The 23,060-nt window shown below is 53.8% G+C and overlaps 1 protein-coding gene across 2 annotated transcripts in view; it reads right to left on the bottom strand.

Moving 5' to 3' along the window:
- The window catches only part of FAM188B (family with sequence similarity 188 member B), a 117,494-nt gene that overhangs the window by 13,393 nt on the left and 81,041 nt on the right, over window positions 1-23,060 (bottom strand). For both annotated transcript variants that reach the window (XM_013963359.2, XM_018047112.1), the window contains 3 exons: window positions 19,862-19,929; window positions 8,423-8,486; window positions 4,893-5,054 (listed from right to left, as the gene is read on the bottom strand). In XM_013963359.2, coding sequence (XP_013818813.2) covers window positions 4,893-5,054; window positions 8,423-8,486; window positions 19,862-19,929 — 294 coding nt within the window. The remainder of the gene's footprint in view (window positions 1-4,892; window positions 5,055-8,422; window positions 8,487-19,861; window positions 19,930-23,060) is intronic.

Below are 23,060 nucleotides of genomic sequence, written 5' to 3'. Positions count from 1 at the left end.
CAGGGTGAACTTCACGAAGTCTTCACTTTCTCATTATCCAAGCACCCTGCCCACTCCCTACTTGGCCCTGACCCCAGCCCCCTGGGAACAGTAAAGTGTGACTACAGAGCTCCCTCCTTGGTGAGGGGGGCAGGGAATTCGTTGTCTTAAGGGACGTGGCTGGACGTGCCTAAAGCCCACTGCAAACTTGGCTTCCGTTCCAGTTAAAAGAGGCTTTTCTGGTGAGGGCATCACCTCGAACAGGGAGCCCTGCAGATTGGGAAGCCAGTGCTCACTCACTGCAAGAAAAAGTGCTGTGCAGCCTGCCAGGAACCAGCGTCTGCAGAATCAGCCACCTTGAATTTTCCAGCAGAGGGACAAAAGGGCAGCTTGCCATCTAAGCAATGGTCAAAAGATTAAGGGCAAAAAAAGCTGCCCGGGGAATTTATAAATGAGTTTTCTCATTCAGGAGCCCCTTCCAATTGGGTGACTTTTTTCCAAAGACGAAATTCGCTTCCTGTGGATTCTAGGGTAGCTGACCAAAGGCCTGGGGCGAGGAAGGAGGGTGGGGGCACATTTCCCATCCCCCGGCACAGCCCCAGGCTTTCTCCTAGTGAGTGAACATGCAGCACAATCATTGGGGATTACAGTTGACCTTGAACAACGTGGGCTTGAGCTGTGTGGGTCCACTCATACACGGGTATTTTTCGATAGTAACTACTACAGTATTACATGGCCAGTTGACTCTGGATGCAGAGGAATGGCGGATACGGAGGCCCTATGATGAATTATATGTACATTAACCCCTGAGTGGCTCAAGGGTCAACTTGTATTTTTAAATGGATTCTTGCATCTTTTGCACGCAGAGGTGTGTGAACGCCTCCAACCTGTTCACAGACTGCCAGCTTTAAAGCCCTAATCTAAAGGGACCAACATTTGACTTCAGGCAAAGTGACAGTCCGCCATCTCCAAAGATCGCATCCTTTCAACGTGACTTATACCTCAGTCCCAGGCATCAGTGGTGAAGGACCCCAGAACAGCCTGCCCCTGCGGGGCTACCCATGAATGAGGTGGAGATAGTAAACAAATAACCACAGACACATTCGCACCACCTGTCACTGAAACTAAGACGCCGTCAGAGTCACCATTAGTTGTATGTCACTAAGAAAGAACACAGGCTGGCAATTAAAGCCGGACACATCAACAGGCACTATACATCAAAATCTCCGAAGTGTTCCTATGTAGGGCAAGTTTGCATCTCAAAAGCAATGAAATGGGATATGTAAAACCAAGAGGAGGCCTGTGAAGGAAAGAACTAAGATTCTTGTGATGGAGAATGACAAGGTGGGCAGGGGACCACAAGAGGAGACCTCTACTGAGATAAGAGTGATGAGGTTAGGAAAGGCTTCCTCTTAGCAGTGACAGTGAAGTCAAAACACGAAGGGTAGGAAAAGCAGGGACGGGATGTAGGGCCTTATGGATCAAGGGAAGGTCTGGACTATATAGTCTCTGTATTAGTTTGCTAGAGCTGCGTAACAAAGTTCCACAGACTGAGCAGCTCAGACAACAGAAATTAATTTTCTCACAATTCCGAAGGCTGGTGGTCCCAGGTCAAGATGTCAATGGGGTTGGTCTCTTCTGAGGCCCCTCTGCTTGGCATGAAGATGGACAGCTTCTCCTTGTGTCTTCAAGTGGTCTGCCCTCAGTGTGTGCCCATGTCCCAACCTCTTCTTATAAGGACACCACCGGTCAGCTGGATTTGGGCCCAACCATCGGACTTCTTTCCCCTTTGCTACCTCTTTGATGACCCTATCTCCAAGCATAGTCACATTCCAAGGTACTGCCAGCTAGGACTTCAACAAATTAGTACTGCGTTGAGGATTGGGGAGAAGACGCCATTCATCCCATAAAAGTTTCAGAGGACTGGGAACCCATGGAAGGCTGTTAAGCAATGGAATAATGTGATCGATCTACTCTTTTGAAGATCACACTGGCTTCAGAGAAGGAGCCCGATTGGAAGGAGGTGGGGACAGGAGCCAGAAGCCAGCTGGGCTGACACAGGTGTTCAGACCAGCGAGGCTGGTGGCTCGGACAGGGTTGAAAGAGGACTTGAGAAACAACTTAGGGTGGCCACCCCGTGACCTCTTGATGGACTGGATGCGCTCTTGGTTCAAGTAACTGGGCAGATGGTGCTGTTTGTGGAGCTGGACAAAGGGGAGGAGGGTGGTGCTTGTAGATCTCTCCCTGCCAAGCTCAGTCTTTGCCCAGGTCCCTCCATGAAGGCAAGCAGTGAACGTGACTCACAGGTCATGGGGAAGCCCTTAAGTGAAATTCCCTGTGCTGTGCTTTCCTCCCTGGCCGGTCAGTCCCCCATCACCACGGCCACCAGGAGCCAGGAGGAGCTGGTCTTCCCAGTGCAGCCTAGCCATTGAACCTGGGAATGGAGGGAGTAAGGGGAAGTCAGATGGGCAAGGCCAGTCCAGTTGGTCATGGAGAACAAATTAGGTTCCATAGGACACAGCCAGGCTGGAGTGGGAAGCGTAGGGGCTTGTTACTTATGGCAGGGGTGCATTTTTTGGCCCAGAGTTGCCTCTGCTTCTCCCAGGGCACAGGAGGAGTGTGGGTCACCTGACAGGACCTATCACCCCCCACAGACTCGTGAGGGCCCAGAACTCTGGCTCCCAGCCAGAGGCTGCACCGAGAAGCCTGGGGATGGGCTGTGAGTGAAGGCAGGCCTGGCTCTGCCATCTACATGAAAGAAAGGCTTCAGCCTTATCGGAACAGCTTTGCTGTGGACATCATTTCTAGGTTGCTCCAAACACTAGATCTTCCCCATAACAACATCTGCGCTGCCTGGTGGAAAAAGACCAGGCCAGGCTGAGTGGGGGCCCTGGCTCTGGGTCCAGGTCTGGGCCTGCATGCTAAACCTCCTTGGAGTCCTTCTGTTTGATGTGGCTAATCATGAATTCTCTGGGGAACTCAGAACCAAAAGGATGGAGGGTGGAGTTACAGGAGATGAAAGCACTCTGGTCAACTGCCAGGCCTCCACCCTCTCCTTCAGATGCCTGGTCCTCAGAGAGCTCTGGGCAGAAGGAGAGAGGCCCAGGGTTCCTTCTTTAGCAAGGCTGCTGTCCCAAGGCAGAGGAGCAAACCACCCCTTGTTTCAGGGAGAGAGAGCACCCATCTCCAATCAAACAAACAGTGGGGGCTGGGGTGGGAGTTCCATGTGGATTTGAGGATTAGGATCATTGTAGGATCTGAATTTTTGCAATCAGCATTTCACTCCAAGGATGACGCCCAACTGATGTTCCTCTCAATCACCCCCAACAGACCAAAGGAAAATAGTTTACATCTTGACTAACACCCTCCACACAAAAGTGAGATCAGGGCTCCTAGTAAGCCTTGGGATTCTGTGAGCCTGGTCAAGGTTACCTCTCAGCCCATGGAATTTCGGGTGAATGCCTGCAGAGCCCACACAGGGTCCAAGGCTCAGGGTGCCTGGTGCGTCTCATGGGCCACGTGGCTGCACTCCTGGGTGCTTTCCCGACATCAGCACATCTGACAGTGAGTCACTCATTCTTTACTCCCCAAGTCTTTGGAACCCATAGGGTTGCTTCCTGTCCGTGGGGGTGGGGGTCACCCTGAGAGGGGTTCTGGGGATGGGGCCACCCAAACAGTAGTGTTCAATGGAGACAGCACACTTGAACAGGTGATCACGCAGGAAGGCCTTGATGAAATTGAGCTACCCCACATCCCACCCACCTAGCATCCTCTGAGCGTCCCTTTGGCTCAGTCTCTGCATCCCTGGTTCTGGGGGTGTAAGATCTATGAGGCCTCATCCTGACCCTCCAACAACCTCTGCAGTGCTGGTCACTGAAGAAAGACCTCCTGCTACTCCATCAGGACAACTCTTTCACAAAATCAACCACAGAACAATTCTTCCTTGAAGACATGAAGTCTGAGACTCAGAGAAGGCTTGGCAGCAGGCAGGGACAAGAACACAGGGCTCAGCAGTCCTCTGCCCATGCTGCCAGAGATGCTGTCACTCTGCCCTCTGCCCAGCTTCACCTGGGGGCCACATCCTTTCTAAGACTCCAGCTACAGAGAGAGGGGAGGGAGAGGGACCCAAACGCTTGCAAACAGACTGAGTGAGACCTATTGCGATTGAACTGTGTCCCCTCAAAAAAAGATCTGCTGAAGTTCTAGCCCCCTGTACCTCAACATGTGGCTTTATTGGGAAACAGGACTGCTATAGGTTACTTAGCTAGGATGAGGTTAGTGGAGTAGGGTGCGCCCGCAGTCCACATGACTGTCTCCTTAGAAGGGGACGCTTAGAAGGAGACCGTGTGACAGTGGAGGCAGAGACTGTAGTGACACCTCTACCAGCCAAGGATCACCAGGGATCGCTGGAAAACATCAGACACTATAAGGGACGAGGAAGGACTCTCCTTGTGGATTTCAGGAGGAGCGTGGCCCTGCCAACACCTTGATTTTGGACTTGTATTAGGAGAACTTATCCTCCAGAGCCATGAAACACCACATTCTGAGGTTTTGAGCCACCTAGCTTGTGATGCTTTGTTGAGACAACTCTAGGAAGCTAACACGGGGCCCAAGACCTCAGGACCTGACTACTGCAGAAGACCCCCTAGCCAACACAGACACACACGGCAACTGCAGCCGTTCTGACGCACAATCACGCTACAAATCCCCTGAAGTCCCTTTCCGGGTGTCTGCTGGCTGTGGGTATGAACCCTGGATGGCAGGGAAGCCGCACTTTTCCTGGAGCCTCTGTGATTGAGACTAGACCCCGCTCCCGGGACCTGGAGTCGAGTTCTCCTTCTCCTCCCTCTTTCCTGCGGGTCCCCAGGAGCTGGGCTCCTGGGTCTCCGGGGCGCTGAGCTCTCCGAGGGTACCTGGCACACGTTGTAGTGCTCAAAGAGGGACAGGAAGCCTATGTCGCTGCGTGTGGAGATGCCTTTGAGAAGTGTGATGTTCCCGTTCCCAGAATCCAGCTCCACCACATCGTTGAAAACGTTGGACACGGCCTTCCCGGTCAGGAGCAGATTGACAAGTTCCTGTTGATGAGAGAAAGGGGAAAGGCTTGTCAAGGTGAAGCAGGGAACAAGAGAAAAAGGGAGGAGAAGGAAGGAAGAAAGCAAAGAGAACGAGAGCCCGACATCAGCGGGGCCATACCCAGCCCTCCCCCAGCCCTTGGGGAAGCTGCCAGCTCTGCTCATCAAAGTGACTCTGGGAACTCATCCGTCTTTACCCCACAAGCAGTCACTGAGCATCAGCTGCACCTGGGACCCCGCTGGGGGGGCGGGGGGTGGTGTTCCTGATGGAGGGAAAGAGTGGTCCCTGACCTCGGGCGTCCGGGTCTAGAGCAGGGAGGATCAGGCATGGGCCTGCATGCCTGAAGAACAATGTAGGAAGTGACCAGAGCTGTAAAAAATGCGTGCACAGAGCACTCGTGGCCCACACGGACGCGGGCCACATGACTGGGTCAGAGACGCTTTGTGGAGAAGCGACATTGGGGTGGGTCCTGAAGTGTTGGACTTTCTTTTCTTAATAAGCTTTTTTATTTTGAAATAATTTTAGAGAGTCAAAAGAAATTGTAAAAATAGCACAGAGGGTTCCTGTGTACCCTTCGCCCAGCTTCCCCCACAGATAACATCTTGCATAACCAGAGCATGTTCTCAACGTCAGGAAGCTGACAATGGGGAGACAGCAGAAACTCAGATCCAGGCTGTACTAGGATTTCAGCGGTGAGAGCAGGGTCTTCCAGGGAGGGGGAGAGAAGAGGCCAGCAGAGGCGGGGAGGAGGGGCAGGCGGGCCCGGCCTGGGTCCTGCTCTGTCTCTCGCCCTGTCGGCAGCACGGCCTTGGGACTCAGCTGCTGCGCACCAGACAGGCCAACGCGCCCGCCAGCCCCAGAACCACCAGACTCGTGAAGCAGTGACTCTCTGACCATCGCCCTCAATCAGTGCCTCCTGCGCCAGGGTGGCTGCAACGGCCCTTCCCCAAGCAGAGCATCCAGGGCTCCAGCCTCCTGTTAGGAATGGGGAATCAGGCTCTCAGCTGGGAGAGGATTTGCCCGGGCCACACAGCCACTTAGCGACAGAGCCAGACTCCCACCCTCACTCTCCAGCTCCCTTTCCGGCGTCCCTTCCCTCTTCCCTCACTCGTTACCCCTCAGGGGACCATCTGGCCAGCCAGAGACTCTAGACGAAGGGCAACCTTTAAGTATCTGCTGCACCACTAAGGAAGGTTGCATGAGCCCAGCCTTAGCGCTGGGGCAGGGCCTTCTGTCTAACCTATCTCCTGCCAGGGCTGCTGCGTGTCTAAGGCCAGCCCGCAGGAATCTCCCCAGTGGTGCGTGGGAACAGCCGTAAGAGCCCTTGCCCATCATCAACTCTGGAGGGCAGAGTTCACAGAAGTGTTTCCCCCTGAATTGTGAGAGCGATGTGCAGGTTAATAAATCTCTCCGTCAACAGCGGTATCCCTGGCCCAGAGGTAGTAAAAGAGGCCCCTCTGATGGCCGCAGAGGGGCCATTATTGAAGGGAGATGCTGAGGGGGCCTCATTGTGTTCTTGCAGAGGAAGCGAGAAGGAATTTGGAGGAAATGTCTGCTCTGAGATACTGCACCTTGGGGGCAGTGGCTGCCGAAGAAAGGCACAGCCTTCTCCAGACACATTCAAGTGTTCCCAAATGGTTTTCAAGGGGAAAAACAGGTCCTGACCCCCATGTGAGGGGTATCCCAAAACTTTCCTCAGAGCAGAAAGTCTTCTCAAAATGAGAAGTGGTGACAGGCCGCTTCCTGACCCTAGTCTCAAAAATCACACAATGGCAAAGCTTAGTGGTCACCTGGCTCTTCACAACTCAAAGTGTCATCCGTGGACCAGCAGCATCGCCCTTCCTGGAAGCCTGTGAGAAATTCAAGACCTCAGACCCCAGTCCAGGCCCACTGAATCTGAGCTGACTCTTTAACAAGATTTTGCAGGATTCATGTGCACATCCAAGTTCAAAAAGCACTAACCTAGGGATTTCCCTGGTGGTCCAGTGGCTAGGAATCCACCTTCCAATGTAGGAGGCTTGGGTTCAATCCCTGGTTGGGGAACTAAGATCCCATCTGCCACGGGGTACCTAAGCTTATACACCTTAACTAAAGAGCCTGTGCACCACAACTGAGATCTGATGCAGCCAAATAAATATATAAATACTTTAAAAAAAAGAAGAAGAAGAAGACCGATCTCATCCCAGTGTTTCACTCTACAAATGAGGAGACCAAGGTTCAGCGAGGGGAAGAAAATTGTCCCAGCCCATGCCACAAGTGAAACTGCCAACACTGCTCAGAATTCAGCTCAGGCTCTGTATGCTGCTTAAGTGACCTCCCCTGGGTGGCATTGCTCTCTGCCTGCGTGGGGAAGCTCCCACAGGGAGGACAGGCACCCAGAGTGGGCTAGAGCACTCCCGGTAGTCCCTCAGCCTGAAACCTTTCTCTGGGGGCTGGGCAACAGCCAACCTCACATGTCCTTGGGTGCCTGAGACAAACCACAGGCCCTGAACTAGCCCTTGCATGGTGCCCAGGTCTGTTTTCAGGACTGGCATGTTTGAGCCAGGACCCCTAGGACAGCTGGGTCCTTTGTGGGCCCAGCAGCCAGAGATGCTCCACCTAGCCCAGTCTGTGCTACACATGCTACCCCCAGAGGAACTGAGGGTCAGGTTTAACCATGGCCAGGTGGCCACTCAGGGAGGCCCTGCCCTGCAGAGAAAAGCTCAGGCAGAAGTCAGGTGTAGCATTTGGCTCCCAGTCCTGACGCCTGATGACAAGATGTTAAATTTATTTTTATTTATTTTTTGGCCGCACCTTGCTGCATGTGGGATCTTAGTTCCTCAACCAGGGATTAGAACCTGTGATCCCTGCAACAGAAGCGTGTTTTCTCAACCACTGGACTTCCAGGGAAGTGCTTGCCATGATAGGATCTTAAACAGATCCTTGTCCTTGCATCACCGGGAGACCGGGAGGATTGAAGACAAGCAGTTGTGCTAAGGGAGCCCTGCTCTCCACAAGGCCCCTGGAGGGCCCCTCTGTGAAGATGCAGAGGGGAGAGTGGTCCTAAGGACAATATCTTATACAAATACAGGGGGCCAGGGCTGTCATCGCCACAGCTGGACTTGGGCCCCTCGTCCATGCCGGGGCTCTGGGCTGGGCAGTGCTTGGGTCTGTCTCTTTGGCACCTCCTGCAGCTCCAGGCACACATATTGGGCACAGCAAAGCCCAGAACCAGAAGCTAACCCAAGTTCCCTTTCTAGGTCTCTGTGATGAGAAAGCCCAGCAGAACCTGAAAGCTGCTCGGGGAGAGCTAGCAGGAGCAAAGCCAGAAAGGAAGAGAAAAGGAAAGACGCACTAGGCTGCCCCACACCCTACCACCCTACCCACTGACCTGCGTGCAGTATCCGTGTGCTCCAATCAGGTGGCTGGTGGGGACGTCAAAGTCCTGGCGAACACTGGAGAGCAAGAAGAAAGGGCTGTTAGCATGTCTCTGCCTGACTCGGGCTGCCAGGCAAACCTCAAGGGTGGCCGGGGCTCCCCTGGGTTCCAGGCTGAGGCCCAGGACTCCAGCTTTGTCAGGAACCCGAGTTTCTGAGCTCTGTGCCCACCCTGGGGCCGGAGCCTGGGACTCAACTCTGCTCTGGGCAACGGCCTCCACTCTGGCTTCATCGGGCCCTTTGTGGACAACCAGAGGTTGGTGATAGAAGCATGCCACGGCAGAAAGGGCCCTGGGTTCGGAATCCATACCCTGCATTCACACTCCGTCATTTACTGATGGTAGGGGCTGGATATCCCCAGCCCTGTCCTCAGAGTACAAGTCAGTTAAATAGGAGGAATGGCCTCGAATACCTCCTTGAGTCCAAAAACAATAGCTACCGCCACCTGGGCACAAACACTGTATCAGGCCGAGTATAACCAATGTTTCCTAAATCTTGAAGGAAAACCAAGGCTCCAAGAACTGACTTGCCCAGGACACTCAGCTCATGGGTGATGGGGCTGGAGGGCAATCTAGCTGCCAGTCTCAGTGGCCTGTGTTCCCCTCGCCCCAGGTCACCCCCGTGGCTCCACCTTCAGCATGGGTGCCCCCGCAAAGACACAAGGTGAAAAGCAACTTTGCCGAAAGAAACCCATCAAACTGAAAGGAAGAGGTTTCTAGGACTGTATGCTATTGGGGGCCAGAGCAATGCAGGGTGTCCCGTCAGCACTGGCCCTGTAATTGCCCCTAAATCTCAAAACCATCGCATTGTATGGAAAGCTCACCATGAAGACAGTACTCCTTTTACCCCAAAGCAAATCCCTCAGGACACAAAGCATTGTTGCTGAACAGAGCTGTGGGATGGGTAGTAAGAAAGGAGCTCCCCTCCACAGACTGCACTTATAGAGGACAGCAGTTCAAACCTCCAGCCACAGGGGGAAGTGGCAATTACTGTATTTTATAGACATGGAAGGGCTTCCCAGGTGGCGCTAATGGTAAAGAATCCACCTGCCAATGCAGGAGATGTGAGAGAGGTAGGTTTGATCCCTGGGTCAGGAAGATTCCCTGGAGTAGGAAATGCCAACCTGCTCTAGTATTCTTGCCTAGGAAATTCCATGGACAGAGGAACCTGGCAGGCTACAGTCCATGGGGCTGTAAAGAGTCAGACATGACTGAGCTTTTATAGACGTGGAAAGAAGCTCAGAGATTAACACTGGGGGTAGGGGTGTTATGTGAGGCCAGGGAACTGGCTCCCCCTATAGCTGCCCACCCAGCACGGGCCATGGCCTGGCCTGCCCCCTACAACCCCACCCCAAAGAGAGTGCCGAGAGGTGTCCCAGAGGTAGGAAGAGCCAAGTAATCATAACGTTTGTTTTTCCTTACAGTGGAAGAGAAGAAAAATCTGGCCTCAGTTTTCATGCTTTAAATCTAAGACTTGTCATAAGTCCATAAACCTAAAACATACACCCTGGTTCCACCATAGAAACCCCAGCTCCACGACTCCACAAGAGGACCCTTTCTTGTGGTTTTTACTAACTGTGGTCAAACAGGGATGGTCCGTGGTCCACACGGCCCTGGGTTAGCACTGCAGAGCCCAGCCGAAAACCACTGAGGTGGGAGTCCTTCGGAAGGGCCCTGGTGGCTGGCCCACCAGACATGGCCCAGCAGGCCTGGGAAGGAGTCAGCTGGGGGGACAGGGGGACAAATGGCCGAGGGTGGCGTGCAGCTGGTGCTGGCCCGGGCAGAAGAATTGATGGAAATACTCCTCATGGCATACACAGGCATCTTCTGAAGGGAAGAAAATAACCTCAGAGGGGCCCTGGGTAGACTGATAAGCATCGCTGGCCCCGAGCCACCCCGAAGCTTTCAGAAGCAGTCTGATCTTCATAATCTCACAGTCTCATGTTCACCCAGAAGGGCTGAGCGCCTGCGTCAGCTGAGAGCAGAGGGACGGGCAGAGAGGACAATGGGAGGAAATGGTAATTGCATCCTTAGGTGCAAACATGATGGGAAATTCAGAAGTAGACTTAGATATTAAAAGGGAGTAACATCTGTATTTCATATCAGGGCGTTTGGGAGACGCCAAGGAGCAGCTTATGGCTTAAAAGATTTACAACTTTGGCAAATCTAGATGCCCAGACCTCCCTCCAGGGGAAATCCCTGGAGAGCTGAATGTGAGGAGTCTCGGAGCAAAGAAACAGCAGCTTCTGCTCTGCCTAGAGATGAGGCAACTCACATGGCAGGGCCAGCACCATGCCTGAGTTCTAGCCCTCATTCACTGTGGGGCCACAGACCTCCCCTCTCTGGGTCTCAGTCTCCCCTTTTGTAATATGAGGGGCTTTGTGCAAGGCCAAGCAGTGTCCTAGGAGTAGAGGCTGAATCAGTTGAACGGGGGGGGGTGGTTGCTGCAGGGCTCTAGGGTCCCTACCTTCTGAGCTTCTGAGCTTCAAGTTGCAGTCCTCCCCTAGGACTGACCAGCATTCCAGTCTAATGAGCAGGTTATTACTTCCATGGTCCTCCCGGGGGCTAGACAACACTGGACCCAGGGGAGTTCTGCAGAGCCCGAGGACCCGGGCACCAGACTGGGTGACAGGAGCCAGGGGGAGTCAGGGCCTGATGAAGTCTGTCCCCTGAGACTGTCCTGTACTGGGGACCCCCTCAAGGAATAGGAACTTGCCTGGATTTTAGATTGCAGGAAACACAGAGTGGTGGGAGCCTGAGCGGACCTGCCCAAGGCATGGAAACTTACGAGGAGGGGCTTGGCCCTAACTGTCCTGCCACCAACCTCCTCAGCATTCTGGAAGCCAAGGGCCAGACCCTGGATCAATGGTCTGGGGTGATGGCCCAACCCTGGGGGTGTCCAGTCCACCTGCTGACAGAGGAGGGGGCTCTGCTCAGGGTGCCAGCAAAGACAGTTTCTCCCAGCTCTGCCTATGTCGGGAGGTCCTGAGACGCTGCTCTGCACCAAGAAACAGAACAAAGAGGGCGTCAGGGCTGGCAGATCCCCCAGGGCCCAGCGTTGTGCAGGTGGGAGAATGAATGGCCAGAGAAAGGATGCAGCTGGCCCAGAGGTAGTGACAGGTGCCAGCTCACTCTCAGGCTGAAGCTGCTCTGAGAGCTCCACTGGCTCTGTCCAACCCTCCCTCCAGCACAGGGCTCGTGGGGGACAAAGGTTCTGCCTCTGAGCAGCTTCCAGGGCACAAGCCTCGGACCTGCAGAGTCTGCGGTCTCCGACACTTTCAGAACACCTAAAAGTCCTCCCTAAAGCCTTGGAGGCCAGCAGGCAAGAACCACCATCCCTGTGATGATGGGGAAACTGAGACCCAGAAAGGAGATGAGACTTGGGGTCATACAGAGTCAGCAGGCCAGGACTGTGTCCCTGACCTGACACCAACATCACACAGTGCAGCCTGAAACACATGATCGTAGTCAGCCCGGTCGGCCAGCTCCAGGCAGCTACGGGAGCCCTGCAACCCCACTGCTGGTTGCCACCCTCCCTGGCTGAGACACAGCTTATCCCTTCACTCTAAAGCCTACCCAACACGCGAGTGAACGTGTGAATCTGGGCATTTTGTGCAGAAGTTTCTGAATAAGAAGGATACGCCCAAGTGGCCGAGAAATAGGGTTCTGGTCTACAGCCAAAATTCGCCTAAAATCAGTGTCCGTGAGAGGCAGGGTCAGTGGGGTCCTGGCCTGGCTGGGTGACCTCGGGCAAGTCACTGCCTCGCTCTCAGCCTGTGTCTTCATTTATAAAACCAGAGGCCTGGAGCAGAAAGGTCTCCAGGGACCTTCCAGGATGTGAACAAGTGTGTCTGATCCACAACTCTGATATTTAAAACATCATGCTTAAAAATAGTTGGTAATTAACCAACTATTTTTAGCAGGAGGACCTCACCAGCCACCTTCCCTCCACCTGACCTCTGGGGTGCCAGGCCCAGGGCACCCCCAGACCCCACTGGGCCAGCTCCTGCCTGTCCCTCCCAGGAGACCCTCCCCCAGATAATGCACCTTCCACTGTACTCCCCGCCACCTGCAGTGGCCTCCAGAAACCACCACCTATTGCGGGGACTTCTATTGACTCTTGAGGGCAACATCAACAGTGAAAGGACAGCTGTGGAACAACTAAGAGAACCTGGGCCCTCAACTCAGGGACACTGGAATTGCTCCCCTCTCTGAGCCTCAGTTTCCCCACCTGCAAAATGGGTATGAAGACACCTTTTTCTATTACAGAATTGCTGTGAGAACTGGATGAGATGAACTATATAAAGCACTTGACATTTGGGAAATGTCACTTCCTGTTTCCTATGATAACAGCCATAACAACAACAACAACAACAAAAAATAACAATGACTGAGCGGCCGCGATTCCTGGAACTTCGACTATTCGTATCACGGCCAAGAACCCAGAATAGATGGAAGCTCCACTCCCAGCGACTGAACTGTGGCCATGGATATCTAAAAAGGATCTGGATGTGGTGGATACTGACTGTTTTCTCAGGAAGGTCGGCAGGGGATTGACAATGAGTCAGAACATCTGGGTGCCAGCTCCCCTCTGCCACCTGCGCTGTGACCTTTGGTAAATTGTTTTCTACCTCTGAGCCTTGAGCATGGCATCGCCTGACAGGGATAACAATAACCACCTCAAAGTGTTGTTGCGATAAGGGATGAGCCCATAAAAAAGACTTGCAAACCCTAGACAGCTCCCCAGATGGGAGGGAACAGGTGCTATTTCCATTCTGCCGGCAGGGCTCCTAAAGAGGAACGGGCTAGATGGGGACCCAGGAACAGGGCAAGGTATGGGGATGGAGAGAGAGGGACGGACCTAAATGAAGAAAGAGAAAATAGAGATGCCCAAGCCCTTCCCTCCCCATCCCTTTTCCCCCTCACTGTTCCTGGTCCTCCCCCCACAGGCCCATACCTTCCTTCCAACCACACCTGGAGGAACCATTCCCTGAAGACCTCTCAGCAGGCCTTCACCTGCTTTATCCTTGCTGCCGGCCACGACCCTTCCAATGAAGCCCTCAAGCTCTGCTAAATATCATCTCCTCCATAAAGAGACACCTCCCATGACCCAGGAGAGAGATGCCCCATCTCTCTGTGGATACCCCCTTCCGAAGAGTGCTCCCCCATACCCACTGCTTTCTGGGTGCCAGCCTTGCTCCTCCAAGCAGCAAGGACTTGGAGGGTCAGGGTGACACTGTCCATCCAGCCCAGCAGCATCCAGAACTGGGTCCTAACCCTGCAGGTGCAGAGCGGATGGACCCGAAATGATGTGAGCTTGCACACACCCATCTTATGGAACAGCCTCTAGAAGTGGGGTCCCAGGCCGTGGTCAGAGGCAGGCGGAAACAAGCTTCCCGCCCAAGCAGCTGAAGCTAGACTGGAACAGGAGATTCCTTCCAAAGGTGAATGGTCTATTCTTCCTCCTGAGGCCAGTCCTCTCTACCCAGGCATCTGAGCGAGCCCTTCGTGAAACAAGCAGGTGTAGCCCTAGGGTCAATGGGTAGGGCTGCTGGGTCACCAGGCATCAAGAGACCCTCCCAGCTCTGCCACTAACCCTGGGATGGTCTGGGCTTGGTCACCCTTCTCTGCATCCAGCCCCCGGGGTCTGTCTGTGGGCGGACCTGCCACCCTCAGCCACACCCTGCTGGCACTCACTGGCCATGACTTGCCATCTCAGCATCTAGGAGCAGACCATGCTGGCTGAAATGAAGTAGAGAGTGAAGCCAGGAGACAAACATCAATTTGTTTGGGACTCCCTGGTGTCCTGTTTCCCATTCTCCTTCTAAGTGGACAGACATGGCCGAGCAGAGCCTGTCATTCCTCCCCCAGCCCAGGAAGGGCCATGTAGGCACAGGATATGCGGGCAATGGTGTCAGCTGTGTGCCAACCTGCCCTGAATTCTTAGAGCCTTGGTCCCCACATCTGCAAAATGGGATAATGACCCCAGGCCTATGGGCCTGCCCCTTGGGCTACCATCAGCCTGCAAAGCCTAGGGTAGGCTGTTATTGGTCAGCCTCAGTTGAGTGGGAGGCACGCCTGCTTCGTCCGCCTCCAAACACTGCCTGAGACCCAGCTTCGGGAAGCTGTTCCAGGGGCTGGGTGTGGGCAGACTCACATCATTCGGGGCCCATCTGCTGTGCACCTGCAGGGGCCCAGGGCCCCTCCCTCTCCCCTCCACCTCCAGCCGAGGCTGCACCCTCAGATCCTGGCTTCCTCGGGGTGAGGGAGCGGACCAGAGAGCTACAGGACAGAACTCTGGTACTGCACAGGAGAGCTGGGAGACAGGGGAGCTGGGCGCTCCCAGAAAGGGAACCCAGGAGGAAGCAAGGTCAGTCGAAGGAAGGGGGTCTGGGGAGAGTGTCTGCTATTTCCAGTGACAAAGTATAGGCAAGCCCTTTGGGTCTGCTTCCCACATACCACCCTGGCCTCTTCAGACGCAACTGCTGAAAGCGCTCACTACCCCTCCTCCTTTGCTGTCATTCAGTCGCAAAGTCTTGTCAGACTCTCTGTGACCCCATGGACTACAGCATGCCAGACTTCGCTGTCCTTCACCATCTCCCGGAGCTTGCTCAAACTCATGTCCACTGAGCTGGTGATGCCATCTAACCATCTCATCCTCTGCTGCCCTCTTTTCCTTTTGCCTTCAAATATGGCCTCCACTGGAATTCAAATCCAGGTTAAAGGTGACCTGTTCATTGAGAAAGTTCCTATCCTCCAGTCTCCCACCTATAGTCAAAAGAACTTGCCATGTTGGGAAGGAGGGCCATTAACCATTTTGCTTGGTCTCCGTGTCCCACCTGGAAGAGACAAGGGAGAGAGGCGAGGCTCCATTCAGGGTGGAGTCAGGGCACACGGTCTGGGTGGTTCTGTGTGCACCTCCCTCCCCGGGCTCGGGTTTCGGGAGTGCGACAGGAGGGTGGGGGAGAACACTGGCGAGAATCCTGTCTATCCCTTCCCACCAGGACAGCACATCTGGGGCCCCCAAGATCCTGTGATTCTCAGCAGAACAGCCCTCTGCTCAAATCCCTATGTCACCAGCCACCAGCCAGCCCAGCCCCCCTCAGCCAGACCGGAAGCTTTGCCGCTGCTTCTCCATCTCTGAGGATGTCCTGCCGGGCCCAGATCTAACCCACCCCCAAGCTCAAGCCCCCTCCAGCTCCTGGATATGTCCCACACCTCAAGGTCCTCAGCATACAGCCCATCCCTCGCCCATCCCTTCCCCAGCAGTGTGGCGGGTCCCTGGGAGGGGGAGGAGGGGCTGACCACCTTCGGCTCAGCTCCCTGAGTTCACATGCCCCACAATAGGTGCAGCCCAGGCCTGGCCACTATGAGGTATCAGAAGTGGGGACACGACACAGCTCCCGGTAGGCTGAGGAGTGCCAGTGAAAAGGCTCCCTGAAGCCCACCATGCAGGAGGCTCCCCTGGGAACATGACGGAGACACGCGGAGGAAGAGTGAAGAGACGGGAGGACACCCAGTCCCAAAGACACTGTTTGGGTTTCTAGATCCAGTCACTCCCAAAGCCCTGGGCTTGACATGAATCAGTTAATAGTGTTTTCTGCTTGTGGTAAGAAGCGCCTTTCTGTTACTTGCCTTTGCCTAACCAGCACTCATGGCTGGCCTTCAGTTCCAGGCTGTTTAGCTGTGTTGCTGTTTTCACTGTGTTGGAGACGGTTACAAAGAACACAGAGCCACATGGCGTGGGGGCTGCTCCACACCCTCAGTGCCTGGCTTGTGCTGCCCAAAAATTACTTCAGCAAATGACAAAGTACTGCCTCTTCTGGACTTTCAAGACTGCCCTTGGGCATCCAAAGTTGCCACTGTAATGAATGCCAAAGGTCTACTGAATGAAAAGGTTTTCTTCACAAGCCATCTCCCCCCACTCTCTGGGCCTAAGTCACCCAAGGGGCGTCGCCCAAGCCCTCCCTGTGCCAAGGGGCTGGCACACCCCTGTGCTGCACTCTGTAGGCCTGGCACGGAGCTGACCTTGACCCCACAACCCTGAGCATCTTTGGGGTTTCTGAGAATGTGCTGGGGAAAGTTCTGGGCCAGGCAGTTTGGAAAAAAGGGGGGCTAGGCAAACATGAAAGCTTGCATGAGATTTACTGTAAGCAACTCGAGATCTTAGGAAAGAAAATAGATGGCTTGAAATCAAGCAGAAAAATAATAAAGCCCTCTCAAGGCTTTGCACTCAGCCTGGAGTAAACAAAACTCAAAGGCCAGCTTTGCTGCGGTTCTTTCAGCCTCTGAGGGCGAAGGGGGCAGGCTGCACCCTACTGCATCTGTCTGTCCATGGTGCCCTCACCCTGGCTCCACCCAGCGCTGGGGACATCCCATGGACACGAGGAACTGACTCTGAGGTGACAGCCTCCCCTGGGACTCAGACATGCATCTCAGAGCCTTGCTAAGAGGAGGGTCAGCCGTGCTCTCGGTCACACTCACACTTCTGCACACACACAACCAAGTTACCCTTCCCAGTCTCAGATACAATCACCAAAACCCACATCATCCCACACCTGGGCCTGCACACTCACTCATCTCTCATCCACACTCATCCCACCACACACGCACACAGACTCACACTATGTTTGCGAAGAACTTGGTGTGTTTCCCAGCCATCCCTGCTCCGCTTCTCCTGGCTGAACAGCATATGATTTGAGAGACTTACGCTCTCTTTTGGGTTACCCACTTTATGCCCCAGATCACCCTGAAATCGTATCAAAGGATTCAGCAAAGCTAAATCTGAACCCCAGAGCAGGGAGGACCTTGGGTTCACCTGGTCCTGTGGTTTTTAAGCAGTGCTTGCAGAACTGGGATTTCTGCAAAGAGGAGTCTCCAGGCAGCAAGGAGGACCCATCCCCCATTTGCAGGACATCCCCATGGCCTGATCTACACCACGAGGCACCCAGCCAAGACTGAGGGCAAGACAGGACAGCACAGGACAAGAGAGGCTCTGAGCACAGCTAGGATGGGACTGGACTAATCACAGCCGCCATCCAAGACCTTCCACCCCTGGAGACCTGCCAGGCACACGACAGGCACGTCTTCATTTAACCCTGTGAGGTAGGAATTATCAGCCCCATTTTACAGAGTTAAGAAACTCGGGCTCAAAGCTGTATGGAGGCAGGCATGAAACCAAGTCTGTTTTACTCCCAAGTTCAAGTCCTTAAACAACAAACCCAGAGAGTCCTGTCTGGGACCTGGCTGCCCGAGGTGAGCTGTGTAACTCTTGGGCAAAACACTCGACTCGTCTCTCAGAGCCTCATTTCTCACCTGAAAGAGATGCTGACGGAGGTGGCAAGAGTGCCTCCTAACAGGATTGCTACGGGGATTAAACGCATCTTGTGTAAAATGTTACAGCCAAGGACCCAGCAGGTAGGAAGCTTCCTGCATGCTGGCTGCTGTGCTTCCTACTTCTGATGAGAATGCTCTCTATGGTGTCTGCTTAGGAGAAGGGAAAGGGGAGCCACAGGAGTAAGACAAACCCCGCCAGTGTGCTGCCGGGGCCAATGCTTGAGCGGGTCTCTGTGAGGTCCTCCTGGCAGGCAGGGGCCAGGATGGCTGTAGTTGCCCAGGAAGGTTTCAGAACCACAGGCCTGCAGTTCACACGGAAGGTCCTCAGGGGCCCTGAGCAGGAGAGACCATCTTTACATACTCTCTCTGGGTCCAAGAGGACCCCACAGTGCTGTGTGTGTCTGCATGTGTATCTGTGTGTCTGAGTATGTGTATGTCCCTTTCTCTGTCTGTGCATGGTGGAGGTAGAGGGGCCTGGCAGCCCCTTCCCATGGGCACGAGGTTGTACTGGTCCAGCGGGGCAGCCTACCCCAAAACAGATGCCATGGCTGAGGCAGGCACCTAGGAGTCTGACTTGGTTGGATGGGGCGGGGAGGTGGCAGAAGCCACCCCATTGGTGGAGCTCTGGAGAACATGAAGCAGAGTCTGGACGGGGGGCCCTGAAGGCCCCTCAGATGGACACGGCTGCCTGAGCAGCTCCCTAAGGAGCATGCGTGTGAACAGGGGGCCCAGCTTCCAGGCTGGCAAGTGGCACCAACAGCAGAGACACTCTAAGCACAGAGACCTCAACCCCCAGAGTCAGGGGGCCCCCGTGCAGAGGAAGAAACGGGCCCAGAGGACTGCAAAAAGGCCTGGTCCTCCAGTCAGGAAGCTCAGGATTGTCCCACACACACTGGTCAGCCCAGGGATTAGCAAACCCAGGCCTGGGGAGAAGGCAGCGCTGCAGCTTACGGTCTCCGTGCACGTGAGCCCAGCCAGGAATGAATCATATCATTATGGCAGGATTAGAAGAAAAAATGCCATTAGAAAGTGCACACACACGCATTTAATAAGGTCAGTAGCAGTGAGCAGCAGGCCGGCCCGCAGCACGAGGATACAGAGCTCTGGCCTCCCTCTCCTCCCACCGGCACCCAAGGCCTGGGGGAATGTGGACAAGACCCACCCAGGCCCAGGATCCGGGAGCAAGCATCTCCTTCTGCTTGGCCCCCCGCCAGCCTGGGCACCCCATAGCTACTCTTTCCACCTCCCCTACTCAGAGCTGTTTTCAAATCTTCCCCAACACCATACACACCCTGCTCCCCGGTCAAGTGAAAATTTATCCCCCTTGCTCTCCACGTCCTCTGGGGTCTGCGCTCTGCTTGAAAGTAGATGGGGTAATCGATTCTACTTTACAAACCTATTAATGTGCTATTAATCTGTTACCCTCCCTGGTGACACAATGCTCAGGTGACAACTATGGAAAAGAGGCCTAAAAGCACCCAGGGAATGAGGGTGATGGCAGAGCTCCAGCTCTCAGGCAGCCTGGGAGCCTGAGTTTGACAGGGATGCCCAGAGTACAAGTCGGGGACCCAACCTCCCTGCTCCCCCAGCCTCTAAGGCCCCGGTGCACCCCTCAACTCAGTCCTCAGTGTTGGCTCTAGACACGAACCTGGAAGCCTTTGGGACTGCCTTGGCCTCCAGCATGTCCACAGGGTCCGTGGTCATCTCCCAGCTCCCAGCCTCAACTGTCCAGCCCTGCACACATCTAGGAGAGTCCACGTGCACCCTCAAGCACTCGCCCACTGCAGTGCTGCTAGGACCCCAGGGGTGCTATGAGCTTTTGAGGGGGTGTTGGGGGTCTTTTGGATCCGAGTCCCCTGCACTCCCCAGTACATGTGGGGAGATGGAGGAGAAGGTAGTGCTGCCCATGTGTACAGAGGATGAAACTGTTCTCTCCACTAGCCTACCGAGCCCCCAGTTCACTGCCACCAGGCTCACTGAGCACCCACTGTGTGCCAAGCTCTTCAGTGACCAGACAGATATACCCAGCTCTGGGAACTAAGTGGGGAAGATACTCACAGCTCTGTGGATCTGGACAGGATGGCCGACAGTGTGAGCAGGACACATCCGTAAGGGCCTGCTTCAAACTGGAAAGAGGAGAAAGCAGTGAGTCTTGTGTCTGCACCTCCATCATGTGTCTGCACCTCCCTCCTCTGGGTTGCTTGGGGACCACACCCTGGGGAGCAGGCTGACTCCAAGCCAGCCAGCTGCTTTGAGCTGGGTCCCAGAGGTTGCCAGATGAGCCCACAGCAGACTCCATGCAGGTCTCCCAAACCAGATTCCCAAAGGGATGAGGAACACACAAGCCTGAGCGACAGCGGAGCAGATACAGTGCCCCCGAGGGAAGTAAACACCCACGGCCTTGGAGTCCTGGAAGCTCGTGGACAGTGGTGGCCTCCACTGCCGTGCAAGTGTCTTCTGCTCATTATCACAACTAAAACTACCCCAGGCCTATATGATAAATACCATATTCACTGCCCTCTGCTGTGCAAGGAAACTTGGGCTCAGAAATTGAGCAACTGGCCCAAGGTCACACAACTTGCAGGCAGCCCACTGGGAATCCAGGGGGCTCCCTCTGATTCCAAATCCCTTATTCCTAAGGGGTCCTAAGAACTGCACTGGGCAGGGAGCAGGCTGGAGGAGGGTCAGGTGGGGAGGTGCTAGTGAGGTGAGCCTGGCAAGTGCAAGGGCAGAGTCTGTCTTTTCAAAATATTTTGCTGTTCATCATGAATTTATTTCAAATTAATTTTAATAGTTTTAAACTACTGCACTAAAATATTATTTATGCTGATTACTAAGGTTTGAGCAGACCCCTTTGAATTTGGGGAGTGCCCCACTTGCCTTCCCCTAGTCTCAACCCTGGTCTGCAGCCAGAGGTCTGCTGCCTGAGTTTACATCCCAGCTCTCCACCCTGACTCCTAGCTATGTGACCACAGGGACATTTCTTAATTTTTCATCCCCAGTCTTCTCATCTGTAAAACAAGGATAATACAACCAGGAGCCATCCTCATAAGGTTGTTGTGAAGATTAGGTGAGATCGCCCTGGTAAAGTACTTCAAACAGGGCCTGACACCTATGTTAACAGTCAGTCTGGCGCTGGGTCCTCAAGGCCCACCTGTCCAGTGAGCCCAGCAGGCCCAGCAGGCCACGAATGACTAGGATGGACCATGTCACTTTTGCTTCCTAGAGGAATGCTCTGCCAGCTGCAAAAGGGTGTGAAGACATTACTCATCCTCCTATGGGGACAGTACCACTTCTGTGAGTTATTGTTGGAAATGCTGCCTGTAATTATAGTCATTGTTATTAACGGGTGATCAGTTTCTTTTTGAACTGAAAACTGAAAAAAAAAGTTTACTTTCCTGGAAGAATGAGAATTATATAACTTACCGTATTTCCATTTTGGTTTTGCCTTGGCTGCTAGGAAGCTCAGAGCCAAATATGATATTCAACTACACAAACTATTTTAGCTCAAACTTCTGATAATATTTTCTTTTCGTCAAAATATAGAATCTATCAGCGGAAGACACATACTATATGTTACCACTTTTATGTGGGATTTAAAAAATAAATGAATTAATATAATAAAGCAGAAACAGACTCTCTGTGTGAGCTCAGTAGTGTCTGACTCTTTGCGATCCCATGAACTGAAGCCCACAGGATCCTGTGTCCATGAGATTTTCCAGGCAAGAACATTGGAATGGGTTGCCATGTCCAACTCTAGGGGATCTTCCTGACCCAAGGCTCAAACTTGCATCTCCTGCGTCTCCTAAGTAACTTTAAGTTTGTTTGTTTGTTTGTTTTTTGGTGGGGGGGTGTGGAGCAGGAATGGAACGAATGAATGAACAGCAATCTTAAATCAACTCCATCTAATTCTGTGACCTCAGGCTAGTCACTTCACTTCTGTCGTCTTCAGTTTCCCATTTGCAAAATGGGGATAACGAGTATCTCCGTTGCATGTTTCCTTGGGTTATGGGGGACATCCTATGAGGCCAGGTCGGTGGAAATGCTCTGCCAGTTGCAAAAAGTAATGCTGATGTCCTTGCATGGGGACAGGGTGGGTGGGGTGGGGGAGACAGAGGTCCGGGAGGGTTCAGACCACGATTACCCTTGTCATGGCTCTACTACAGGCTTGCCTGTTGCCTTAGGGAGTGACAAAGCTCTCTGGATCTCAGCTTCCCCTTCCGAAATGCCTACATACTTCTGCCAGTTGTCTGGGGAGCCCACGGCACTTCCAGGGCCTATTTCCCCCTACCTGCAGGACTGCAATGAAGTAATGAACACAGATGCCCGTTGTAAGCCTAACTCCCTCTGCAAACATAGAGAACTATTATTCTGTTCCACCGTCCTGAGGACATCTCCAAGTGGCACTCACTCTGAGCCAAGGATATGCCTGTCTGTGTGGACATGGTTAGACTGGACATGACCCTCACCCGAAGCATCTGGCCTTTGCCGGAACACGACTGAATGACACCAAATATCCCACTTGGTTTTAAAAAACATTTATTAAAATTATCTCATCAAATTCCAGCTGCCAAGCCATGGAAGGCCACAGGGCAAACTGCCTGCATTGAAAGGAGAGCCCAGGCAGGCAAATGGGCCGGAACGCACCAGCAGGGTCTGGAAAAATGTCTGGTACTGCTTGGGAAGAAGGGGCCATTCCCCTGAGCTGTTGGGGCTCTAGAGAGACCTGAGTCCACTGAGAACCCCAGTAGGAGGCAGGGGCGGAACCATCCCCCAGCTCGCAGGGGGCGGTGGCCAGACATCTCACCAGGAGGGTGAGCTGTAATGAAAACACAGCAAGGAGGCTATTTATTTTGGGCAGACGTGGCTCAGTGTTCATTTCCAGGCCTGGCACGAGGAGCCCCTCTTAGGCCCAGGCCATGAAAAATGAATTTGGTGAGGGTAGTGCTGAGATGGCTCAACGGTTTCCAGCAAAAACACAAATTCAACTGCAGGCGGGAAACACCGCCTTCCAGAGCAAGGGCCAAATGTTGACCACTCGCAATGTTGACCCACAGAGATCAATGCCAGGAGAGGACGGAGAATTGCCCTGAGCCCAGAGGTGTGGCAGGAAGAAGGCAGCTCCCACTGCTGTGAGGACCCCACTTGCAGAACCTCTTTTACATTCAATGTCTGGCTTGGGCATCATTGAAACTCCTGGGGGTACAGGCCAAGGGAGGAGGGAGACCCCATTTATAGACAAGGATGCAGACGATCT

This window comes from Capra hircus, chromosome 4 (genome assembly GCF_001704415.2).
Source record: "Capra hircus breed San Clemente chromosome 4, ASM170441v1, whole genome shotgun sequence".
In the NCBI taxonomy this organism is placed as follows: Eukaryota; Metazoa; Chordata; class Mammalia; order Artiodactyla; family Bovidae; genus Capra; species Capra hircus.
Note: the sequence above shows the minus strand (reverse complement) of the source record. Positions and strands in the feature narration are given on the sequence as shown.